The following is a 21,755-nucleotide window of genomic DNA, read 5'->3' on the forward strand; positions in this document are numbered from 1 at the left end:
AGCCCGAGCCCGATTGGGCCAACCCGAGCCTGACTGCATCGACCCCCCTCCAGCCCTCTTCCATGTTTCCTCCGTCCCCCAACCGTGTCCGTACAGCCAAAACCTTAAAGGAAAGAAAAGAATAGGTGACAAACTGGAATACCTTGATGCGGGAGAGATCGATAATGACGTCTTGGCTAGTCTCCATGGCGAGGAGGTGGGCTTCATCATCGACGACGGCACAGAGAGCGAAGATGGCCTCGGTGGTGGAGGGAGGCTAGGAGGATTGGACGAGAGATGCGAGAGGGGAGGAAGGTGGAGGGGAGACTAGGGCTTGGGGATGGTCATCGAGAAGGGCAAATCTGGGAGAATATACATGGTGGTCAGAGAGCGTATCATGGGTGAGGGAGACAGTGGAGAGGTTAAAGATAGAGTTGAGGTGGGCGGAGTCGAGGAGGAGGGAGTCGACGTCTAACGAGGACAGCGAGGTGGAGGTCACCGCGATGGTGGAGGAGGTGGCGAAGGAGGGTGGCTTGCCACTGTCAAGGAAGCCAGTGATGAGGGTGCACCCCATCCGCCTGCTGCCCAGTCCCAACCGTCGGTTGAACACCTGGTTCTCGAATGCCATGCTCATCTCATTCCCCTCTATTCTCTGACGAACGAGAAAATCGGACTCATACTCTCCCTCAAGAACTCCAGGAGTAGGGACCGATTGGTTCTAATTAATAGAATGATGGCTTGGGTCAGGGCCGGGCCAAACTTTGGGTTGATATTCAGGCTCAAGCCCGGGCCAGGCCAAAGGTCTGCCCGAGCCTGGCCTGAAAGTAAAATGGATCATATTTTTTGGCCCGAGCCCAGTCTGAATAGTTTCAAACCGAGCCCGAAGCCTGACTCAAATCCAGCTCGACCCGAGCCCACTTCCAACCCTAGTGAAGCAGCTTCCGACAGGATAGTTAGGGTTATCAATGTGTAGCAGGAGAATCGATGATGCTCGTGACGGTGATAAGGAGGGAGTTTGATGACAAACTCTAATCCTGTATTTGGTAGAGATCATAAGAGGATGGATGGATGAGGTTGGAAGGATGGATGGCCTTCATTCACTATTTGATTTAAAAAGTTATAGGAAAGATGGATGAAAAAGGAGAGATTATCCATCCATCTCGTCTCACCAATTTGCATGTTTCCAAATTGGAAGGATGCAAGGATGGATGAAGCATTGATAGATGGATTTTTGCATTGTCAAAATTATTTTTCATTAATTTTTTTTGACAAAACTATAATATTTTTTTTTTATTTTTTAATTTATATTATATATATATTTATATATATTATTAAATTTTATTATTAATTATTTTAATTTTATATATAAATTTAATAATTATAATTAAATAATTAAAATTATATTTTATTTTTCTATCTTTATTTACTATTTTTTAGTTAACTATTTATATAATATTATTTAACTATTTAAATTAAATTATAAATTAATTAATTATTTATATAATTAATATATATAATTAATTCAATAATAATTAATCTATAAAATTATTATTAAATTAAATTAAATTAAAATTATATTTATATAATTTTGATATAATTATAGATTTATAATGATTATAAGTTTATATATTATTTACTTCTTTAATATAAATAAGTGTTATAAATTGATAATAGTAATTTTTTAATCAAAAAGATAGTCTAGTAAAAATATCATATAAATATCATTCATCTTTTCTTTCATTCTTTTTAGGTGCTATTTGGTATATCACTAGTGATGTAATCATTGAAGTGATGTGATCACTAGAATGATATGAATACTGGGATGATATGCAAATACTGAGGTGATATATAATCATCGTGTTTAGTATATCACTAGAATATCACTAGAAATAAAATTTCATTGTGTTTGGTATACTACCAAATAGTGATAGTAATAATGTATAAAATCTATAAATAGCCTTATACATTAGTACATAATAATTATTTTACAGCTTGATTAAATATTCTTCATTTATAACTCCTCATAAAAATATGTAGCAGTAGTAATAATAATATTATTTATTTATTTATTTGTTACTATAGATATTTATTTTGATAAATCTATTAAAATGATATTATGATAATATTATACATAATCAAGTTTGACTAGGCTCAGCTAATTTTGACCATCAATATCAGGGCTGTCCATAGAAAAGCATGAAGGATTTAGGATGATCCATCCATGCCAATTAACCATATCTACCTATAAAAATAAAATAGATATTTAATAAATAAATAAAAAGTATCCATATTATTTAACTAAATCTGTTAATTAAAATAAAAAATACATCTAGTAGTAGACATCTATAAAAAAAGATGAGGTGGATTTTTATTTTCTTCCCAATTTAATTACTGAAAATATTTTTATCTCAAAATAATTTCAGCACATGTACTGGGGTATATGTGGTGATAGCATCATTGTATTGTGTAGTGATGCTATCACCGAATTTATCATCGAATCCTTTATTACTGGATGAAATTTTGTAATACCAAATCAGATGATCACATCACCTAACTCATATCACTTGGATGATATGAAATATCACCCCCTACCAAATAGCATCTTATATTAAGTAGAGAAGAATCATTTTTATCCATCCATCATTCTTTCACCAAACAGAGGAGAGAATCATCCTTCGCTCCTCCATCCTCTTCCTCCTCCATCCATTCTCTTCTTCCTCCATCTATTATTCTTTCAATCCATTTTTCATACCAAACAGGCGGTAGCGATGGAAAAGGATTTTAATTCGTGTGAAAAAGATGAAGGATTTAGTGTTTGTGGATCCCTGGTTTAGAATAGCCGGACGTTTGCCATCTATGGTTTAGTTCCCGAGGAACCACCGATCGATGGGGTAACGGAAGGTTAGCACAAGGGATTGTTGTACGATTTGCGGATGCATTTGTAGATAACGATGCGAAAAGGTTTTGCATGCATAATAATAACAACGGTAAAATTAAAGGATCGACCCGACTGATGGCCCAGTTATAACCCAAGCCAACCTGCAGAACAGGAGTCAAGCCAACCATAGGGTTGGGTTGGGCCAGCGGTGATCAGAAACCGAGACCCGTATGCTTCTGCGCAGGACATTGGGTCATGGAGAGCCGCGGCGACCCCATCCAACCGAGTTACTCCCAGGCAGATGCAACGCCCTCTTGGAGTTGGAATCCGCCGCGGCGACACCGCTTCCTTTTATAAATAAATAAACCCTAGAAAAAGACCCTCCCAAGTTTTATAGTTATCGTCTGCCCGTTGCAAGCTTCTTGCTTCGCTGCATCTTCGTGCGGCGGTGGTGATCTCTCTTCTGCTCCATCGCGACTGCGCCTCCCTTGGGAGCCAAGAACCACCCGTCGCCTGGTATTTCTTTGATATTTGTTTCTTTTCCTGAGTTTTTTATATTTTTTTCCCCTGGTCGATCGATCGGAAGTAAGGAAGGAGAAACCCTTCAGGACGTTCTTTTTGGTAGGATTTGAAGCAGATATTTTCCCCAGGATGCGAACTTTTGGGAAGAAATTAGATTGATTCGGTTCAAATAGGTTTGGCAGTTCTTTCGTTTTCGAATTTCTTGCTGAATTCCCTCTTGATCTTGTTTTTCTCATCTCGGTTTTTTTCCCCCTGGGGATCTTTTACATTGTTAAACTTCCCGCTTGGTTTTCTTGATCGCTCATGTGATGCTTTCTTCTCGCAATTTTCTTATTTAAGTTTTCTTTGTTTTAGATTTCTAATTGAATTCCAAGGGTGAGCGTTCTTCAATCTTGTTCTGGTTATCACCTTTTCTTAGATGTTTTTGTTTTTTTAATGGTGTGATACCGCTCTTTTGGTTTGCTTGATCGCTCAGGTCGCACTGTTTCCCTACTATCTCCTTGTTTTCGCTCTTTCCAATTTCTTTTTGAATGTATGAATGACTTTATCATTCTAGTTACTGGAACCATCTTCTTTTTTGGGAAATTTTTTCATGTTGTAGTACCCTCTTTTGATTTTCTTGATCATCTGGTAGTTATCCATTCTTGGCATCTCATTGTATTCTGTTATTTTTCGTTCCATAGTACCTGGCTTTCATTGTTGTAGTGCTTGCTGGGTGATAATCTCTCTCTCCTTTTCTTCTTTTTTGTTTTTTGGATCATGCAGCACAAGGATATAAAATGGCAGCTACCAATGCCCCCACAAATATCGAGAAAGAGCAGGTAAGTTCTCATTTTTTGCACACATAATTTGTATGGCCAAAACATTTAAATAAATCATTTTTCTTATAAAAAAGATTGTCTAATAATTTTTCTATCCATAAAGCTTGGCATTTTAGTGTAGCAATCTCTGACTGTGTTTCTGTAGAATTTCATGGTTTTTTAAAAATTTTGAGATTGATGACTAAAATAACCGCTTGATTTGGATGTGTTTTCTATTCATCAACTTTTAATGATGTGCAACCCATATGGAATTTTTTTCCTTGATTGGTGAAATGTATTATTTTATCTGGTGGGTTATATTGACCTTTTACCCTTAACAAAGCAGATATTTGGAATGGCGGAGAAAGAGATGGAATACCGGGTAGATCTCTTTAACAGGTAATTGGCCTTAAAAATATGGATTATGCAGTTGCTATATATCCTTGTGGCTTCCTGTATGTTTTGTCATTTTTTTGCTTCTTCATCCTTTTTGTTTTGCTTTTTTGAGTCTTGGCCTCCTCTTTTCTTTTCTTTTCTTCAGTCATCAAAGACTGTAGATAATCTTAGTGGACTTGACATGAGTCTCATGACAAGGCATAATATGGCTATTTTGTGGTTAGACAAGATGCACCATTGCAATTTCATAAGTTAGTCTAAGCATATGTTTTAAGTGTCAAAATCTTGCCCAAATGAAATGCACTTAAAATGTTTGCCAGACAATTTTGCTATAGTCAATTAAGGCCTTGCAAGAAAAGAACTATTTAAATGAGTTGAATGAAGAAATTCAACTTGAGCATATAAGTTAATGATCTGCGATGGAGTCAGTTCACTTGAATCTACGGTCATGAAGGGGGACTTGATCATCAACCTTTCTTCTGTGAATGGGTCTTCTGAAACCAGCTTTTAAGGAGGGTCAGTGGGATAAGGCAAGTTTCATAGAAGCTTCTAGAGCCATTCTGGCAGGAAGGCTGACCACTCCATACAACTTAAGCAAGCATGCAAATGCTTGGCTTGGGAGCAAGCTGATTCTAGCATAATGAAGCTTCACATGTCTCTGTTCTGCACATTCATGACCTTTTAGCTTTTCAATAAATAAACCTTATAATGCGCATGTTTGAAAATAAATAATAATAAGGGTTTATCAAGTTAGCAGTTTGTGCCTTAGTTATGGTTTAAAAGCTAAAACCTATATATCTTGATGTTAGTGAAAATGCTGAAATTTTACTATTTAGACCCCTGTTTGGTTCCATTATGGTTTTATCCATGTTATTTTGAACAAATGGAATAGTTGTGGGAAAAAATAGGGAATGAAGATGAATATGCCTGAATCGATTTCCTCAAACCATTTTGGTTATATAGTTTTATTCAGGTGTTTTCCTTTTTTTTTTTTGTCCTGCTTTAATGTAGTGCCAAAAAGTTCATTTGGCTTGATAAAACTGAATCAGCGGATTTTTTAAAGGTTTATCCGAGGTTATTCATGAATCAAACAGCGCCTTGATTGACAATGATAAAAAATTATGAAAGTTGGAATAATAATTTGAATGTTGATATAATGGAGTATTCTGTCTATTATTTTCTATCTCTGACTGGCAGCAGCACGAGTTTGTTTCTTATGTGTTCTTGATTTGTTTCTTATTTTGTTGCATCTAGTTAGGCTGCCATACCATTCTAACTTCCCTTTTTTCTATTTCTGCTCCTTGTCACGACGCTAAATTTATGTGTTCGTATTTACAATCTATATGTTGGATGAGCCTTTTCTTTTCTGTTTTTTAAGCTTCTGTTTTTTTTTCTGAATTTAATTTCTGTAAGTGGGACACCATTTGGCTTTCAGAATTAACTACAAGCTCAAGCAAGGGATTTTGATCTGACCTCTTCATTTTATGTCATTGAAGCATAGGGTAGGATGCTCAAGAAGATAGGCACATTGAAAAGATATGTGCTATTTGGATTAACTGAAGCATCAATAACTAGTACTTAGCTGATGACTAAATTATAGTTATTTTTTAATGATGTGATTGACAAAATGTCATTTCTGAAGAATCATGATACTACTGTTCTTATGAGCTTGCTTTTGGTGGCGAGGGTTTCTTGTGTAAACTCTGGATGACTGAAAAGGATAACATTTAACAGAATCATGTTACCATTTTGTTGTACATCTGGCTTTCTTTAACCTCAGCCTCAAGGAAAGCTGATACTTGGACAGGATTCTGGTTTGGAAGGAAAAGTCACCTTCGCAAGGATGATTAGATATTGTGTTTTACTTGCCATATTCCATCTTTGATATCCCTGTTGGAGTAATTTAAGTTATATATGGGTGCTTCCTGTGTAAGCTTGAGTTGATAAACAAAAGAAAACGTGAATTGATTGGGGTTTATGAGTGCTGTGAAGTTTGGCACATGCATCTGGAGGAGGAAAATCAGCCATATGGAGCAGGATTTCATGGAGTCAATGGCTCACAAGATTACAAAGCTGATGGTTTTGGTCTAAAATTTGTTTTTGTGGGAAGTAATTTTGTAGGTAGAGTGTACTTTAAGGACACAAGAAAATTGATTTTAGAGGAGGTGAAAAATAAGTACTTATTTAATAAATGTAACAAAGTCCTTTGTGTTTTTGATCCTTATACATTGTAAACATACAGTTATGTGAAGATGTATATCATGAGAAGATGTATTGGTTGGCATCCAAAGATCAGGTGGTAAAGAATAGAATGTTGTTCTGTCCTCGATTCATTGTTATTGGTGTTTGTTTATCAAGGGCAAGGGGTATAATTTGGAGATTAACCAAAAATTAAGTAGGCATGGTAAAATCTGTGAAATTCTCATCTAATGAGGGCCAGCCAGTACAGTTTCTGAGAGCTTACAGAACAATTTGTGCATGTTAAATGACAAGGATTCTATCTAATTCTTGCTTTAGTACCTTGTTATAAAGAAGTGTTTCTTATGGAATTGTTGATTTTGCTTTCAAGAAGAGGACTGCTTGGTATGGTTTCAGATTAGTGTTTGGATAGATTGAATTATTGACATGTTAATTATGATCTTGGATGGGTTTTGACCTTTTGTAAGAATCTTACTCTTCAAATGATCAGACATCTATAAGTTGTCATTAAATTAAACATCATGTTTTTGAAGTTCCTTCATAGGAATAGTTTGAGCTACTTAAGGAGTTTTTGAGAGTTTCTGGCCGTTGGGTTTAATTATTAGTTAAAGTGGTTTTTTTTTGTAGTACATGCGGGCGGCCACATCACTCTGGTGTGATATCGGCCCAGAAAATCAGAGTATAAAAGATCCCACAGGGTCGACTGATATAGCTCTCGCCCTATCAACAAGTCCAATCTTCGAAGTGCTTCGCTACATATGACACGATCCAATCTACTGCGCTGTTTGCATCTCGGTAGATATGTCATACCACAATCGCATCAGAGAGGTGAAGAGCAATCCAGATGTCAGAGAGAAATGGATGAGCGTCCAGCTATCTCGTGCTGTTACGGACCCATCCAATGATGGTAGTAGAGTCTTCCTCTGTGAAAATTCTCTCTGTTCACAACTCTTGCTTGGCAAAAATAATAGCCATCCAGGCGGTATGAAGCTCAGCTCCCAAGATTGAAGGCTCGAAGAGCTGGGAGCCCCTAACCGCCAACAACATGGCATTCAAATCGTGGATGACAAATCCCGTACCACCTCTCCCATTTCTGACACTGCCATCAAAGTTCACCTTGACAAATTCTAAAAGAGGGGGCTCTCAGAGAATGAAAATAATCTTCTGGGTCACTGCAGGGGCAACATGAGTCTCGAAGAATGGACGCATCAAGAGACGGTCTAGTAGCATCGAAATGATTGTACTCCGTAGTCAAGCAGATAGCTTTCTCCAGCATCCGGTATATAGAAACCATCTCATCCTCGAAGATCAGGCTGTTTCTAGAAAGCTAGATCTGGTGGGCAGTGTAGACCATCCTGCCCCTCCAAGTGGAGGTCATTCTGTCAGCAATACTCTGATAGATCGTGTTCAGAAAGGACTCTAGCCAATGGCCTCTGGTTGTCTTCCAAGGCTGATCGTCCGTCCTTCAAATCAACCTTGCCCTCGGACAACACAGGATGGCATGCTCCATCGACTCATCCTTCAGTTTGTAAATTGGACATGGAATTGGCAACTCCCACGTTGGAAGCCAGTCCCATGCAAGCTTCCATCGAAAGAGTCGCACTCTGGGGTGGATGAGCGCTCTCCAAATTCAAGCAATCTCAATCTTTCTATCCATCGTTGGCCTACACATCTCAGACAGATCTCTCAAGAAAATCCTAGGACAACAAGATCGTCCCTACACCCTTAAATTTTGGCTATAGTGAATTAGAATCGGAGTGGTAAAGATCCAATCAACAAGTGGACCACCAAATAAGTTGGTGATCTTCTATACTCTCCAACTCCAACATCGGCATTGACCAGGTCGCAGATATGCAAATGATCATCCACCTTGCTGCTAATGTAGGTCGGTCACTTGGAGAGTTGTAGGCTGGAGATCCAAGTATCCTGGCTTACAACCATCGAAGTCTCCTTCCCAATCAGTCATCTGAGCTGTGTCAAAACAGCAGGCCCACGAGTACAAATCTCCTTCCAAAGAAAGGAGCAACCTCGGGCGGTCTGGATCTGAGACCACTAGCTCCACATTTCATATCGAGCCCTCATCACCCTGCTCCAAAAGCAATCAGCTGGATAAGGAATTTGATAGCATGTCTAGCAATCATGGCCTCCCTCATGACCAATAGGGATCGAATCTTCAGACAACCATCCCTCACAGGTTGGCAGACTGCCTCCTAGGACAGTAGGTGGATCCCACACCTGTCATGTCCGGAATCTCACAAGAAGTTTCGTATCCGCTGCTCTAGTCCTCTGAGATAGGAACTCGGCACAATCGTATTTGCCAAGAGGTACATCGGGATAGAGCTAAAAAGTGCTAATTTAGTAGGCCTTTGGATAGAGAATTTTGGCAAACAGAGCTTATGAATGCCAGTTGGTGGAGTGTGCAGCGGTGCTCATCTATTTCTTTGGTTTTAACTTTATAGTTTTTCAGATGAGTCTTTATCTCTACCAGCTATATATGATGTTCTGGTACTTAATGTTTAGTCTTGGAATTGTTTGTAATGGACCCCATAAGTGGTGGGTTGTGCTTATATAATGTGAGAGCTTGGGATGAAGCCGCCATTTCAACCATGAGCACTTATTTAGAGTCAAATAACAGAAAAAACAGAATAAATGTATTATTTGCGTCAAGAGTAAAGCTGATGTGCTGTATAGTCTTTTGCTGCTTTGGCTTTGTATGGCCACATGGCAAAGCATACAACCAGGTGATAAGGTAGCATGAATCCATCATACACACCCTATTCTTGAATTAATTACGAATGTCACACATGACAAGTTCTAGTGCTATATATCTAAAGGATGTTGGCAAGTTGTATCATCTCAATTTTTTTTTCTTTTTCCTTTTGCTTATTTTCCTTTTTTTAGTGATTGCACCTAGATTGCCATATGGAAACTTTGTTGTTGTGAATGATACCCAAAAAAAAAAAAAAAGCAGCAGTCAGTGTTATCTACCTGTAATTTAGGAAGTTAAAAAATATATGGGAGACAATTTCGTTTCCCGTGTTTCCAAGTTTTATAAAAAGCCAAATTGCTAGACAAATTGTGGAGGACAAATTGAACCTGGATGCCATTAAACCAGGCTATCTTGAAAGCCATTGAAGCAGCTGGAAGCATAGACACCACATGCCTACCTTAAAATCCTTGGTTTATTTAACAAGTCTATGATTTTAACCATTTTTATTGTTGGATGCCTTTTTCTTTTTAACCCTATTACTTTATAAAGCTATTATAAAAGGTTTCAGCTGCAGCTTACACCAGAATTAAATTTTTTTTTTTGTCGCTTATATCCAGCAGCTTTAATGCATATAGTTATTAATTATTACTAGTGCCTCTGACATGTGAGACTATATTGCAAAGTTAAAAGAATTTGTTCAGGTTTCTATGTTAGCAAGCTTAACAAATTTGGGTGTATTAGAGATTGCCGTTTTGTTGTTTAGAAAGATGTAAAAGAAATCATAAGCAGGTTTTTAGTTGTGAAAAAATTTATTGATTCCTTTGTCTCTCTCTATCTTTTTGGTAACAGGCTTACTGCAACATGTTTTGACAAATGTATTGAAAAAAGGTATGTTGAATATGATTGCCCCTTTCCTAGACTCTTAATGCTTGTTTGGTGCTCTTGAAAATTGGAATTTTTCATTCATCTAACTTTTGGTGCACAACAGTGGAGCAATATGTGTTTATCTTTTGACATGAGAACTAGACGTGCTTTTGCGTTTAACTATGGATGTGTGCCCCTACTCAGTCCATCCACATGAATATGCATGACTGGTGTGTTCACAACATATCTTGAAAAGTACTTCTAATCTTGTACATGGTGCAAGTGGAGTCCAATTGCTCATAGTTGGGATGGACTGATCAAAGGGGAACTTTTTGGTTGTTTTAATATAGAAGATTAAACAACTCAAGAATGTTTTCCATTTTATCTTTTTCCAGGTATAAGGAATCTGAGCTTAACATGGGTGAGAACAGTTGTATTGATCGCTGTGTTTCAAAATATTGGCAGGCAAGTTATCACAATATACTTCAAATCTCGAGGTTGATATTGTATTGAGATGTATATAGCTTTAGTTGTTAAACTGGTGTTTAATGCTTGTGTTTTTCAATTTTAAATAAAATAAATGGGAAAGGCACAGTGAAAACTCGAAGCATATTATTTTGACAATCATATATTTGATAGTTTTGACTAAAATTCATTGTAAGCACCCTCATCTACAAGTGCTTGAAACTTGTTGCCCAAGCATCAAATTTCTTACTATCTTGGAATTCATTTTCAGATTTTCTTCAGATGCTTTTTGTTTTAGTATAATTAATATTGTTACCTATTGCACAAATATATAGGGTGAACCTTGGCAATGGTATGGTTGCTTGTGGCATGGGTATCATGGGTTCGAAACATATAAACAACCTTGGCAACATTTGATCTTCTCTTAAGTCTTGTAGCGGTGGGAGTCTTGTGCACTAGCCTGTCTTTTTTTTCTTTTTTCGGTTTAACCTATTGCACAAATGTTTGTTGACATGAAGTAGGGGCAATTGTTGTATAAGGCTGATTTGGAATTGGGTCACTTCACTATGAAGGTCTAGTTCTTTGACTTGAACTCGATCTAGTCCCAATATGCCATACAAGTTGGATTTCTCTTATCCAACCCAAGGTTCTCTGTGTCGGTTGGCCAATGATATCGTTCTGTACGTCCCATACTGTGCTGGAACCGATACGGCAAAGTAAGCAAAAAAATGGAGAACCAAAGAGAGATAGAGGGAGGGAGAGAGGAATGGAAGGAGGGGAAGCGGATGGGGATGTTAATAGTGGCTGTCAGAGGGCCATGGAGGCTTGGGAGGGTGGTTGAAATAGGGGCAATTGTCTATTGTCGATTTCATTGTGGATTGCGATAAAAAAATTTTATCGCGATCGAAATAGGGGTAGTCACCCATATTTTGACTCGTTAGATGATGGAGAGGAAGTTTCCATCCTCCAGAAGCCTCTGCAACCCTCTAGTGACCATCACTGGTATTCCTGTCCACTTTTGTTCCTCTCTCCTCTCTGTCTCTCTCTCTCTCTCTCTTTATTTTCATCTCTATGAAGGAAAACAGAGCTCTAAAGATCTCAACGGTCTTTTAATGACCTCGACAAGTCTTCGATAGTCTCTTCAAATTTTCCTTTTCTTTTTCCTCTCTTTTTTCTTCCTTCTCATCGATGTGCCATTTTTGATGATGGAATTGTGCTAGTTGACCGTTGATACAGTTTGACATATCTTGAATTGGCCAATTGGAGATGGTTTGACAAACACTATCTAAACCTATTAGGGGTCCATTAGGTAGGGATGGCAACAAAACAATTATGGGTTGAGTTAGCTCTTGTAGTACCATCCTCTAATTGAAATCCCCATACTTATCCCATGACTATCTAAATCTATAATTTTTTTTACAAACAAATTAAACAAATAAAAAAATATAAAAATAAATTTCGGTACTTAATATAACATGAAACAAAAATAAGAGTTGAAGATATAACATACTTTCAACAACAATATAAATATGGCAAATAAAAATATTATTTTTTGGGAAGTTAAATATCTCTTAAATTAAAAAAAGCAATCATGAAATCTTAGGAAGGAGTGTAAGTGCGGTTAGGGTTTGGAAAGAGAGATGACATGGTATAGATTGCAGGAGGAGGGGGGGGGAAGTTGACAAATAGAATCTATGTCAAAACTTATTTTTTGATCTAGTATAGGTTGTACATTGTTGCAATTCATTGAACATTATAATTTTTTTTTTATTTCTTTTTCATAGTTGAATACTATTGCTAAATGAGTCTGTTTGCCTGACCGCATGATTTTCTGAGCCGTTTGGTTTGTCATACGATTCTATTTCCAAATAAGAAAAATTTTTTGTACATTGTCTGCGGTGTAAAAAATCTGATGTGGAGTGCATCGTTTTGTCCTATTGAGCTATGTAACCATTGCTTTCCCACACGTATTTAATATCCGTAATTTTATTTTTTTATTTAAAATTTTAAATGATGAAAATATTTTTTCTTTCGAAAAAATTATAACATCCTGTGCCGATATTATGACATTCTACATTGAAATTATAATTTTTTGCATAGGATGTAATAATTTTTTTATAAAATATCATAAAAAAAAAAATATTTTGTCATTAAAAAATTTTCATGTATAATATCATAAAAGAAAAAAATATTTTTATCATTAAAAAATTTTTATGTATAAAAAATCATAATTTTTTTTGAAAAAAAAAATTTTCGTCATTCATAATTTTAAATAAAAAAATAAAATTATAAATATTAAATACGTTAAAAAATGATAGCTACATAATTCAATCAGAATGTGTTTCATGTCAAATTTACGTCCCAAGCAGTGTACACAAAGAAGTTCTCTTTCAAATAATGAGTTGCTTTTGTTATAAAGGTGCTACACTTCATAAGCTGTTATCCTTATAATTGTTTCAGGTGACAAATTTGATTGGACAGTTGCTTGGTTCCAACAGGCCTCCGGTGTGATATAACAGCAGTCATTAATTGATGGCAGACACTCGGATTGCTGTTGGTTGAAGTTTAACAGATACTTTGTATTTTCAAATGAATTGAAGTAGCCAGAAAATATTTGGTTGAAATATTTTGCCTAGGCGAGTATCCTCTCGTAATCGGATGGAATTTGAGAAGAACCATATTACAATTTTGCCTTCAATACAGGTTTGTCCGTCCCATGTATTGTCAGCACGGCCCAAGAGGGAGCCCATAGCTGATCATTGCTAGAAAATCTTGTCATGAAGGTCAACATGGCTCCAGGTTAATTCATCCAAAGACAGCTTGCATGATATCCAATCCGGAGTCTGTTAAATCCTATTGAATTGCATATTATTTTCGGTCGTATGAAATGGCCCAGCTAGCAAACCATGTGGTGTGAAATGCCGCATCTCTTCAACAATCTCTTTGACAAGTGAATTTCTAACAACCGATTCATTGTCATCCACGATATGGCACCTGCACTCGTTAGAAAAATAAGTCAAATGTTGCAAAAACCTGCTGAGGCAGATTAACGGCAACCAAAGAAATGAAGAATACTTGGAAAAAACGCAATAAAGCTATACATTCTTTTATTCTTTTCAGCATCCAAAACAGCAGCATCTTTGGGCATCAATGCCCGCGCCCAGACTGAGGGCAGCTGCTTCAATATGGTAATGACAGCTGCTTGAAGACTGCCGGTGGTTCTAGTCCTAATCTTGCGGCATATCATTTATCAAAGCAAATTGTGAGGCCTCCTATTCGAACTTGATGGATCTCCCGTTCATTACAAAAGCTCTCACACCCGCGTAAAGCTATGAGATACCATTTGTACAAATCTAATGCAACAAAACTCAGCTGCAAATAAAAAATTCATGCATTGTACATCACAATCCACTTGTTACCGGGAGCTGAGAGGCTAGGTTTAAGCTAGAATTACCGGAGCTATGAAATTGCCACTCTAGCAATATTCGCCGCTAGAAAGAACGACCAAATAACAGATCTTCTATATTACATGCATAAATCAATGTCATTAGTGTAACTACGTGCAGGTTATGGGCTGATTGTATAAACCTGTGATTGGTAATCTACTGTTATCCTGAAATCTTTAACCTGAAAAGCAGTCTCCATGTTTCTTGGAGTTCATCTCCTGCATTTGGCTGGTCCAGACATGGAAAGAAGCTGCCAGAGGAATTATAATGGTATCATGAACATATAGGAAAAAGGTGGCTAATGAGATTTTATTGTCATTCAAGAAATTACAAAATCCACGTGATCCCAATAATCAATTTAGCTGGAATTAGATATGAAAGGTAAGTGATTATTGCAGACAAGCGAGGAACAATAATGAAATTCCAGCATCCTTTGCAAAAGAAAATATTAGCTTTCAATCAGACAACAAATTAGAGAAAAGCTAGTGCCACCGGCAGGTAGTATTAGCTTTCAAGCAGATGACAAATTAGTGACTAGTGGATAGTAGCAGGTCAGCCTTAACAAATGGCAAACAGATGAAAAGCAGGAGCAAGCATGCAAATGCTATTTGATATTTCCCTAATCTACAATTCTTCTCTCCATTAAGGCCTCAACAGGAGTATGGCACAAGTTACTTTTATTGTTATACCAAACATCTCTTCCATCTCCATTCCTGACCCTTGTTTGAGTTCATGATTTCTAAAGTTTTAGATTAACTTTTACATCTTTGATGATAAATGTATCATGTAGTTGAAAGCAATTAAAAATTGACATATCATACATGGGATAATTTTTCAATGAAAGGTTCTTGTTGTTGGTCTATAATTTAAATTCTTTCACAATCTTCCACAAGTTTGTTGAAAAAGTAGTAGTAGGAAAATGTTAAAAGATCAAGGGAATATGCACGCGCACACGCACACATATTATACTATATATGTATGTGGGAATATACGTATGTATATAGTATGTGGATATGCATATACACACTTCTGCATGCACAAACACACACATATACATACATATATAAAGATGGAGAAAGCTGGATTTTGCTACACTCAAGTGGATCTCCACTCGAATTAGGTCAGGTCTACATGAGACAATGAAGGTCCTACATCAATGATCCGAATCATTGATGTGATTTACCATCTTTAAATTGCTTATATACCAAAAATCATGAGATATGGCGACCTCTAACCTATGCATCAAATGATCAAAAAAAACATATATAATTTAGTATTATTTAAACCATCTATTTTTTAATTACTTCATGCATAGGCTAGGTGTCTCCGAATTATATGACTTTTGGAATGTAAGCAATTTAAAGATGGTAGAACACATCTAATGGATTGGATCATTGATGTGGAACCCTCATCTTCTAACCTAAACCAAATTAGATCTAAGTGGAGATCCATCCAAGTGTAGTCCAATTCATCTCTCTCTCTCTCTCTCTCTGTGTATGTGTGCGTGTATGGCATATGCACATACATGTGTATGCACTATGTCAAGTGTGCACCTGCCTTATGTGCATTTTCTTTTACGTGAGCAAATGCACATGTGCATAATAGTTGTATAATGAAAGTTGAAAGCCCACTATGCTTGACTGGACAAAATTTACACATTCTTTGATGGATCAATGGGCCACATGCTAAAAGCCAAACTTTTGTTTTTGTAGTAAGCTTGTCGCTTTCTAGTGATTTTTTTAAAAAAATATATATATGATGAATGTTTGAAATTTCAGCTGAAACCAAGGCAAAACAGGCCCTCAAAATTTACTTTCAGTTTTTTTATCTTAATTATTGCCAAAACTAACCAATTTCAATTCATTTGTATAGGTCTGAACAGTTTTCCCTTAAATCATGCATGATTATTGTGTTTAATTGTCAGTCCGGTGTACCAATATCTTCATTCCTTCACGTACATTTGGCCAAATAGGATAAATTTTGGGTCATTTTTAATTTTGGTTTTAATTAAAAAAAAGGGAAATGTACTCTTGGATGGTAATTCTAACCTTCACAAAATATTTTTGTAAGATTAAAAATGGTAATTCAGATTTGGGAGTTTGGGAGTTTGATTCTAAGAAACTCAAGAACAAGATAGCTTTTCTTAAATATATGATACTTCTACAAATCTGAGAGATTTTTAAGATTTGCCCATATGATCAAGCCCCTAATATTATGGTTGCAATATTTATTGACTGATTTAGATGAAATAAAAGATTTAGGCCCTGTTTGGTGTTGTTTTTGGAGGGTCATCAAAAAGCTCTTTTGGGTGATTTTGGGACATTTGGTAAAAATTCTGAATTGACTTTCTAGTTCCTCTAAAAGCTGAAAAATATTATTTAGATTCAGTGTTAAACAAATAATTTACAAATTAAGAATATTTTGTGATTATAGTTTTTGATAGTACAATAGTTAGACAATTAAAAACTCTACGTAATATCCTCTATTATTATTTCTTGATACTAAAAGCATTTTTTTAGTTTAGTAACCAAACAGATATTGAAATTTCATAGCACTTTAGAAATATAGTTATCAAATAGCAAACAACTCTACTATCCAAAGCTCTACAGACAAAAGCTCTACTACCTAGCAAGACTTTAATTCCTCTTGTTTCATCTTCACAAGATGCATTTGCAAGTGATAAACAAATCTATGAAGGATCCACATTATAACTAATGCAAGGCAAGTCTTCACTAAACGAACTCTAAAAATTTCAGCGTTCAGTTTCACCTTAGTTTTAATCATGTAACTTTTGTTTGTTGATATTTTAATGATAAACAGTTTCTTACTCTACATTACGGGTGAAAATGAGTTGAGCTGCTCACGAGCTACTCGAGCTCGACTCAAATCTAAGCTCAACTAGACTCATCTACTATTGAGCTCGAGTAGCTCAAATAATTTTTTTGAATTGAACTCAAGTAACAAGATACTTACCTCGAAGAATTTTCAACCTATTCAAGTTTATATATATTTTAATAATATTATTATTTTATTTATAATATATATATATATATATATATATATATTATGAGTAGGTTAAGATTCGAATTTAGGCTCAAAGTCGAGTTCAAGTATGGCTCAATTTATATTCAAGTCAAGTCGAGTCCATCTCGAGTATTATTTTTTTTTTATGGAGTCGAGCTCAAGATTGGAATACTAAGGCTCGATTGATCTCAAGTTGAGTTTTGAGTTCAAATATTTTGAATCGAATCAAGCTCAAGCCTCTAGCTACTAGACTCGACTCAATTGCACCCCTACTCTGCATACATAGCTATGTGCACTAAATTACTATTTTTCACCTATCAAAAGTTACACTAAAAGAATATATAAGGAAAAATCGGGAGGGTAACCATATGATAGAGATAAAAGAGAGTCTAGAACAACCTCCAAGATAAATCTATTCAGGTACCTCGTGAAATAGAAATAAAGAAGCAACTACTAGTCAAAACTATCTAGAGAAAGTGATAAAAGGAGCTGAAGATTTTTAAACCTCATTGGCAACTCCCTCACAATCCTCATATCCAAACTTCTCTAATATTTCATGTCTAGCAGTTAAGGTCCAAACTGGCACAATCTTCCCCAGGGGGAGATACAGAGAGCATCTGCATTGAGGTTGCAGGACAATGTGAAATATCCACAAGTATATGAGGGTAGCTGCTAAGTAAAATTGAATTGGTATCATGCACCCTTCATCAAGAATTAGAACAGTAAAATAAAACAAAAACTAATGTTACCTCCCAATTCTGAACAGAAAAGTGAGTGGAGTTTATACAGGAAATTAATGACAATATCTACAATTAGAAAATTGTACAGAAAATTGCACTTGTAAATAAACAGAGCATCCCATATATACTACTACAAATCTATAACCACAAGAAACAAACAAGGATCATGCAATCTAAAGTGAAATTTAATGACAAGGAAATAAAGGTTCATTCCAGCAATATTGGAAGCAATGACCATGAAGATCTTAGGGAAGAAGAACAGGATAACTGCATGATTTCTAGTTTCAGGTGCTAACTGCTAGACTATGTGCAAGAAAACTTTTACAAATACAGAAGGAAGTAATTCAATCAATTCAATTTGTGTGGCAGCAAGGAGATCCTTAACAGTACAGGGATAACTGCATATCTCTATATTAAGGTACTAAATAGTGTGCACTGAAAACTTTAGAATGGATACGGAAGAGAACACATTCAATTCACACAGCAGCAAACAGATCCTTTTAAATTCCAAAGCAAGTTCTACATAGAAAGTCCTACCTCTGAATCTTTCTAAAGAGATGTAAGAGCAGTTATCGGTGACTTCATATTTGGCCTCTCATAAGCCAACAGTGAGAAGCTAACCGCACTAACCCAGTTCCATTGGCATTCAAGGAATGCCCCTCTAAGATCAGAAACTTCTTACCATGTATGAGGTCAAGTGCCTGCGGCGAAGAGATCTCACTTTGTACTTTTACTGTTGAAAATACAAATTGCAATGGGACAACTGCTTTTCCACATACAAATGGATAAAGCACAAGCAATGTAAAAAACAAGGATTCTTCTACTTATCCATCAATAAAAATCAAAAGGTAGAGACAGCCAATGACAATTATCCTTCGTGCATTGTAGGCTAGCCTACAGAAACCTACCATAAATAGCTTAATAAAAAACCTAAAAGATAAGCCCACTGACTTTGACGCACATGCACTTTCTAAACACAAATGCCACCCCTTATACCTTGACAATGGTGTGAGGTGCTTTTATGCTCCATTATTCAATATAAAATAATAAAACAATTTAACTCCACATCTACCCTTCTCTACTTCGAAGCACAAAATACCAAGAACAGATAATAGCTTTTGCATGCCCTGAATGAAACAGATAGATCAAAATAAAAAAGAAAAAGAAAAGGAATGGAGGCTGAAGTGGGCGTAGAGAAAGCTCTCAAAGAAACAACCAGAGAAAGTTTGCTTTGTGGAAATCATTTTGGAAATATAGAAAGTCTGTCAGCACCCCTGCTCTCAGATCCAGACCTTGAATATAATTTATCTCAAACAACATATTCACTAGAGTTCTGTTTGTCTCCACTCACAGAGGAATTACAACAGTGATATTGAAAACATCAACCGATAGGTAACAGGAAAAATTGTGCATAACCCTCCACAACAGGTGCATTTATCCATGCATCATGAAGCCTAGGAAAAGGATGCTAAATTTAAGCAGCTCTCTCGGAAAGGATGCACTGTTGGTTGACCAGGATTATCTTAGCAAGCAGCAGTCACACTTTTACTTCAACATAAGCCTAAAAAGATTTCCTTACACCACCTTTCTAAGAGAATACAGAAGGTCATGCAGGTTCCTTTGGTGCAGCTAAAAAGGGAAAGTTTCTTGAGCATCACAAAGTTGATGGTCAAATTAATGTATATATATCTTTGCAGCAAAACAAACAGCCTAAACTGACAAACAGAGGTGGATATTTGACTTCCACAAACAAATATGCATGTCCAGTATGGATGCATGCTCATATATACAGTATATTTTAGACTATCCTGATGCATGTCTATTTATTAGGTGTCACATAAACATGCATGTCACACAGCATCATGTAGTATCTGGAGGTCACGCATAAAGGGCTCCTTCTGTGCACCAAATACTAACTTAAAAATAAATAGAGAGAGAGAGAGATGGGATTTCTGTATTTCTATTATTGGTGCCACACAGAGTGACATCTAAGCAAATCCATTAGATTAATGGCCGAAAGAGAGGTTTCAGTTCAAAATCAACATGTCAAGCACTGAAGCCATTCACTACAGCGAGCAGTTCTAACTGTTGATCCACGCAAGGCCGCTTTTGTACATCATCAATTATTAGTTAATGTGCCTTGAATCATTTGTGCGCATGATTTGAGATATTGTTCTTTCTAAGCCCCAGAAAGGTGATATACTCCATGCTTTTGGGGACAAGTTGCCATCTGCACAGTAAGGTCAAAATCTATTAGTATCTTACATGGAAATTGTTTCTCGGTCCCTTGAAGCTGGACAACATTTTTAACATTCTACCTTGTCATGGCTTTATTAATTAGAGTTTTTATTGAATGAGTAGTCATATGATAGGATCATGACATCAGTAGCATCAAAAAGGCATGCACTTGCAGAACAAAATCATCACCATCCAATAGATTATATCAATTTACTTTGTGGTGAGCATTAGCATATCCTTAAGTCTACCTACAAATACTTTAAAAGGGGCATCCATCTGGCAGCAAAATGGACTCTAGATACAGCAAATGAAATGCATTCACCATCACTCTCTCTACAACCAGATTCATTCCATTTGAAAGTCCCCACCTGCTAGCAGTTCCAACCAGCAAAAATATCAGTATAGCATGTTAAGATTTTGCTGTATACATGGTCAGTGAAATTACAGAAATATGGTTCCATTGGAGGGGACCACATGCATGGAAAATCCAGTTCTCATCCTTCAGAAGCCTGTATATAGCTTTTTTAAGTTATTGATTTTAGTGATGTGCTTATTAAAACAGCATGGACATAAACCTAACAAAAGCTTCCAAACCATTAAGCGTAAATTACTTCTATAAAATGCTATTATCAAACTTTAGCTTGAGATAGATTTGGGAAGTAAAGAACTCACATGACTTTGGGCAATATGCTTTCCCCTAAGAAGGTCAAGCAAAAGAGTTCCAAAGCTGTATACCATGCTCTCTGCTGTCACTCTTCCTGCCAAATCAAACAAATAAGGAATGAATGATGCTTTCCAAACTTGAACAATATAGAAACTCTTTTTTGTGCAGAATAGACAGTCCACTGAATTCAATAGTCAAGAAGGATAATGAAACTAGTTGCATGGAGATTTTAGCAATTCTGTTACTGCTCCAATGCAAGCTAAGGAACTTATTACTGATTCAAGAGGACAGAACCATGTGAAATGGAGTGCTCAAAACAATAAAATACTCCTTAGTCATGATGTTGAAAATGACATTCTTTCTGATGCCATTTTCTATAATATCAACATTTCTTCTCAACATACAGCATGGTGACCACATGCATCATTGAATTAGGCAATCAAAGACGTGCGAGAAATACTGTACTCAAATGAGTTTAAGATAATAAAGTGCCTAGACATAGAAAATGCATGAAAGTGATTGCATTTATCCAAATCAATGGATGTGACAGAACATAAAACCTTTTTTCTTTGCCAACCGAAAACCATGTCAATCTAACCTGGCCTGAGGTACTCCAGAGGCAAGGAAGGCCAAGTTGGTACCATAGCTCTTTCCATCTCTACAGTTCTTCATGGGGCCAGAACAGGACAGCCGGCAATTATCCTCCTATCAAATGCCCGATGGCAAAACAGCAAATAGCAACAAACACAGCACCATTATGAGAAGCCAATAGTAAGACACACCAATACCTCAGCGATGATCGAAGAGAACTCTGTATGAATCGAAATTGT

At 36.4% G+C, this 21,755-nt stretch overlaps 2 protein-coding genes across 23 annotated transcripts in view; one reads left to right on the forward strand and one right to left on the reverse strand.

The window, feature by feature from the left end:
* Nucleotides 1-3,175: 3,175 nt before the first annotated feature.
* LOC105032596 (mitochondrial import inner membrane translocase subunit TIM10) lies at nt 3,176-13,648 on the forward strand. 2 transcript variants are annotated; one of them, XM_010907078.4, is made up of 7 exons: nt 3,176-3,373; nt 3,483-3,552; nt 4,145-4,200; nt 4,526-4,578; nt 10,334-10,372; nt 10,744-10,813; nt 13,274-13,511. In XM_010907078.4, exons 3-7 carry the CDS (start codon nt 4,159-4,161, stop codon nt 13,322-13,324), a joined length of 255 nt encoding a protein of 84 aa, XP_010905380.1. In that variant the 5' UTR covers nt 3,176-3,373; nt 3,483-3,552; nt 4,145-4,158; the 3' UTR covers nt 13,325-13,511. The 2 variants fall into 2 exon arrangements, with proteins under 2 accessions (XP_010905380.1, XP_010905378.1); XM_010907076.3 differs by lacking the exon at nt 3,483-3,552 and having other exon boundaries at nt 3,190-3,373; nt 13,274-13,648.
* The window catches only part of LOC105032594 (serine/threonine-protein kinase BSK3), a 10,122-nt gene continuing 1,738 nt past the window's right edge, over nt 13,372-21,755 (reverse strand). The window contains exons 1-8 of one of the 21 annotated variants that reach the window (XM_073257058.1): nt 21,524-21,755; nt 20,934-21,019; nt 20,514-20,632; nt 17,789-17,900; nt 14,441-14,509; nt 14,268-14,330; nt 13,915-14,185; nt 13,372-13,807 (exon numbers count right to left, since the gene is read on the reverse strand). The exon at nt 21,524-21,755 is cut by the window's right edge and continues 1,734 nt beyond it. In XM_073257058.1, the coding sequence (XP_073113159.1) occupies nt 14,471-14,509; nt 17,789-17,900; nt 20,514-20,632; nt 20,934-21,019; nt 21,524-21,581 (414 nt within the window). In that variant the 5' untranslated portion in view covers nt 21,582-21,755 and the 3' untranslated portion in view covers nt 13,372-13,807; nt 13,915-14,185; nt 14,268-14,330; nt 14,441-14,470. The other 20 variants (XM_073257056.1, XM_073257065.1, XM_073257064.1 and 17 more) reach the window with 20 other exon arrangements.

This window comes from Elaeis guineensis, chromosome 5 (genome assembly GCF_000442705.2).
Source record: "Elaeis guineensis isolate ETL-2024a chromosome 5, EG11, whole genome shotgun sequence".
Classification (NCBI taxonomy): domain Eukaryota; kingdom Viridiplantae; phylum Streptophyta; class Magnoliopsida; order Arecales; family Arecaceae; genus Elaeis; species Elaeis guineensis.

Excerpts from the sequence above, each read along its gene's own strand:
- LOC105032596 (XM_010907078.4), top strand. The coding sequence starts at position 4,159 with ATGGCAGCTACCAATGCCCCCACAAATATCGAGAAAGAGCAG. Across the intron at positions 4,201-4,525 it reads CAAATATCGAGAAAGAGCAG|ATATTTGGAATGGCGGAGAA; the intron begins GTAAGTTCTCAT and ends TTAACAAAGCAG. Across the intron at positions 4,579-10,333 it reads CGGGTAGATCTCTTTAACAG|GCTTACTGCAACATGTTTTG; the intron begins GTAATTGGCCTT and ends TTTTGGTAACAG.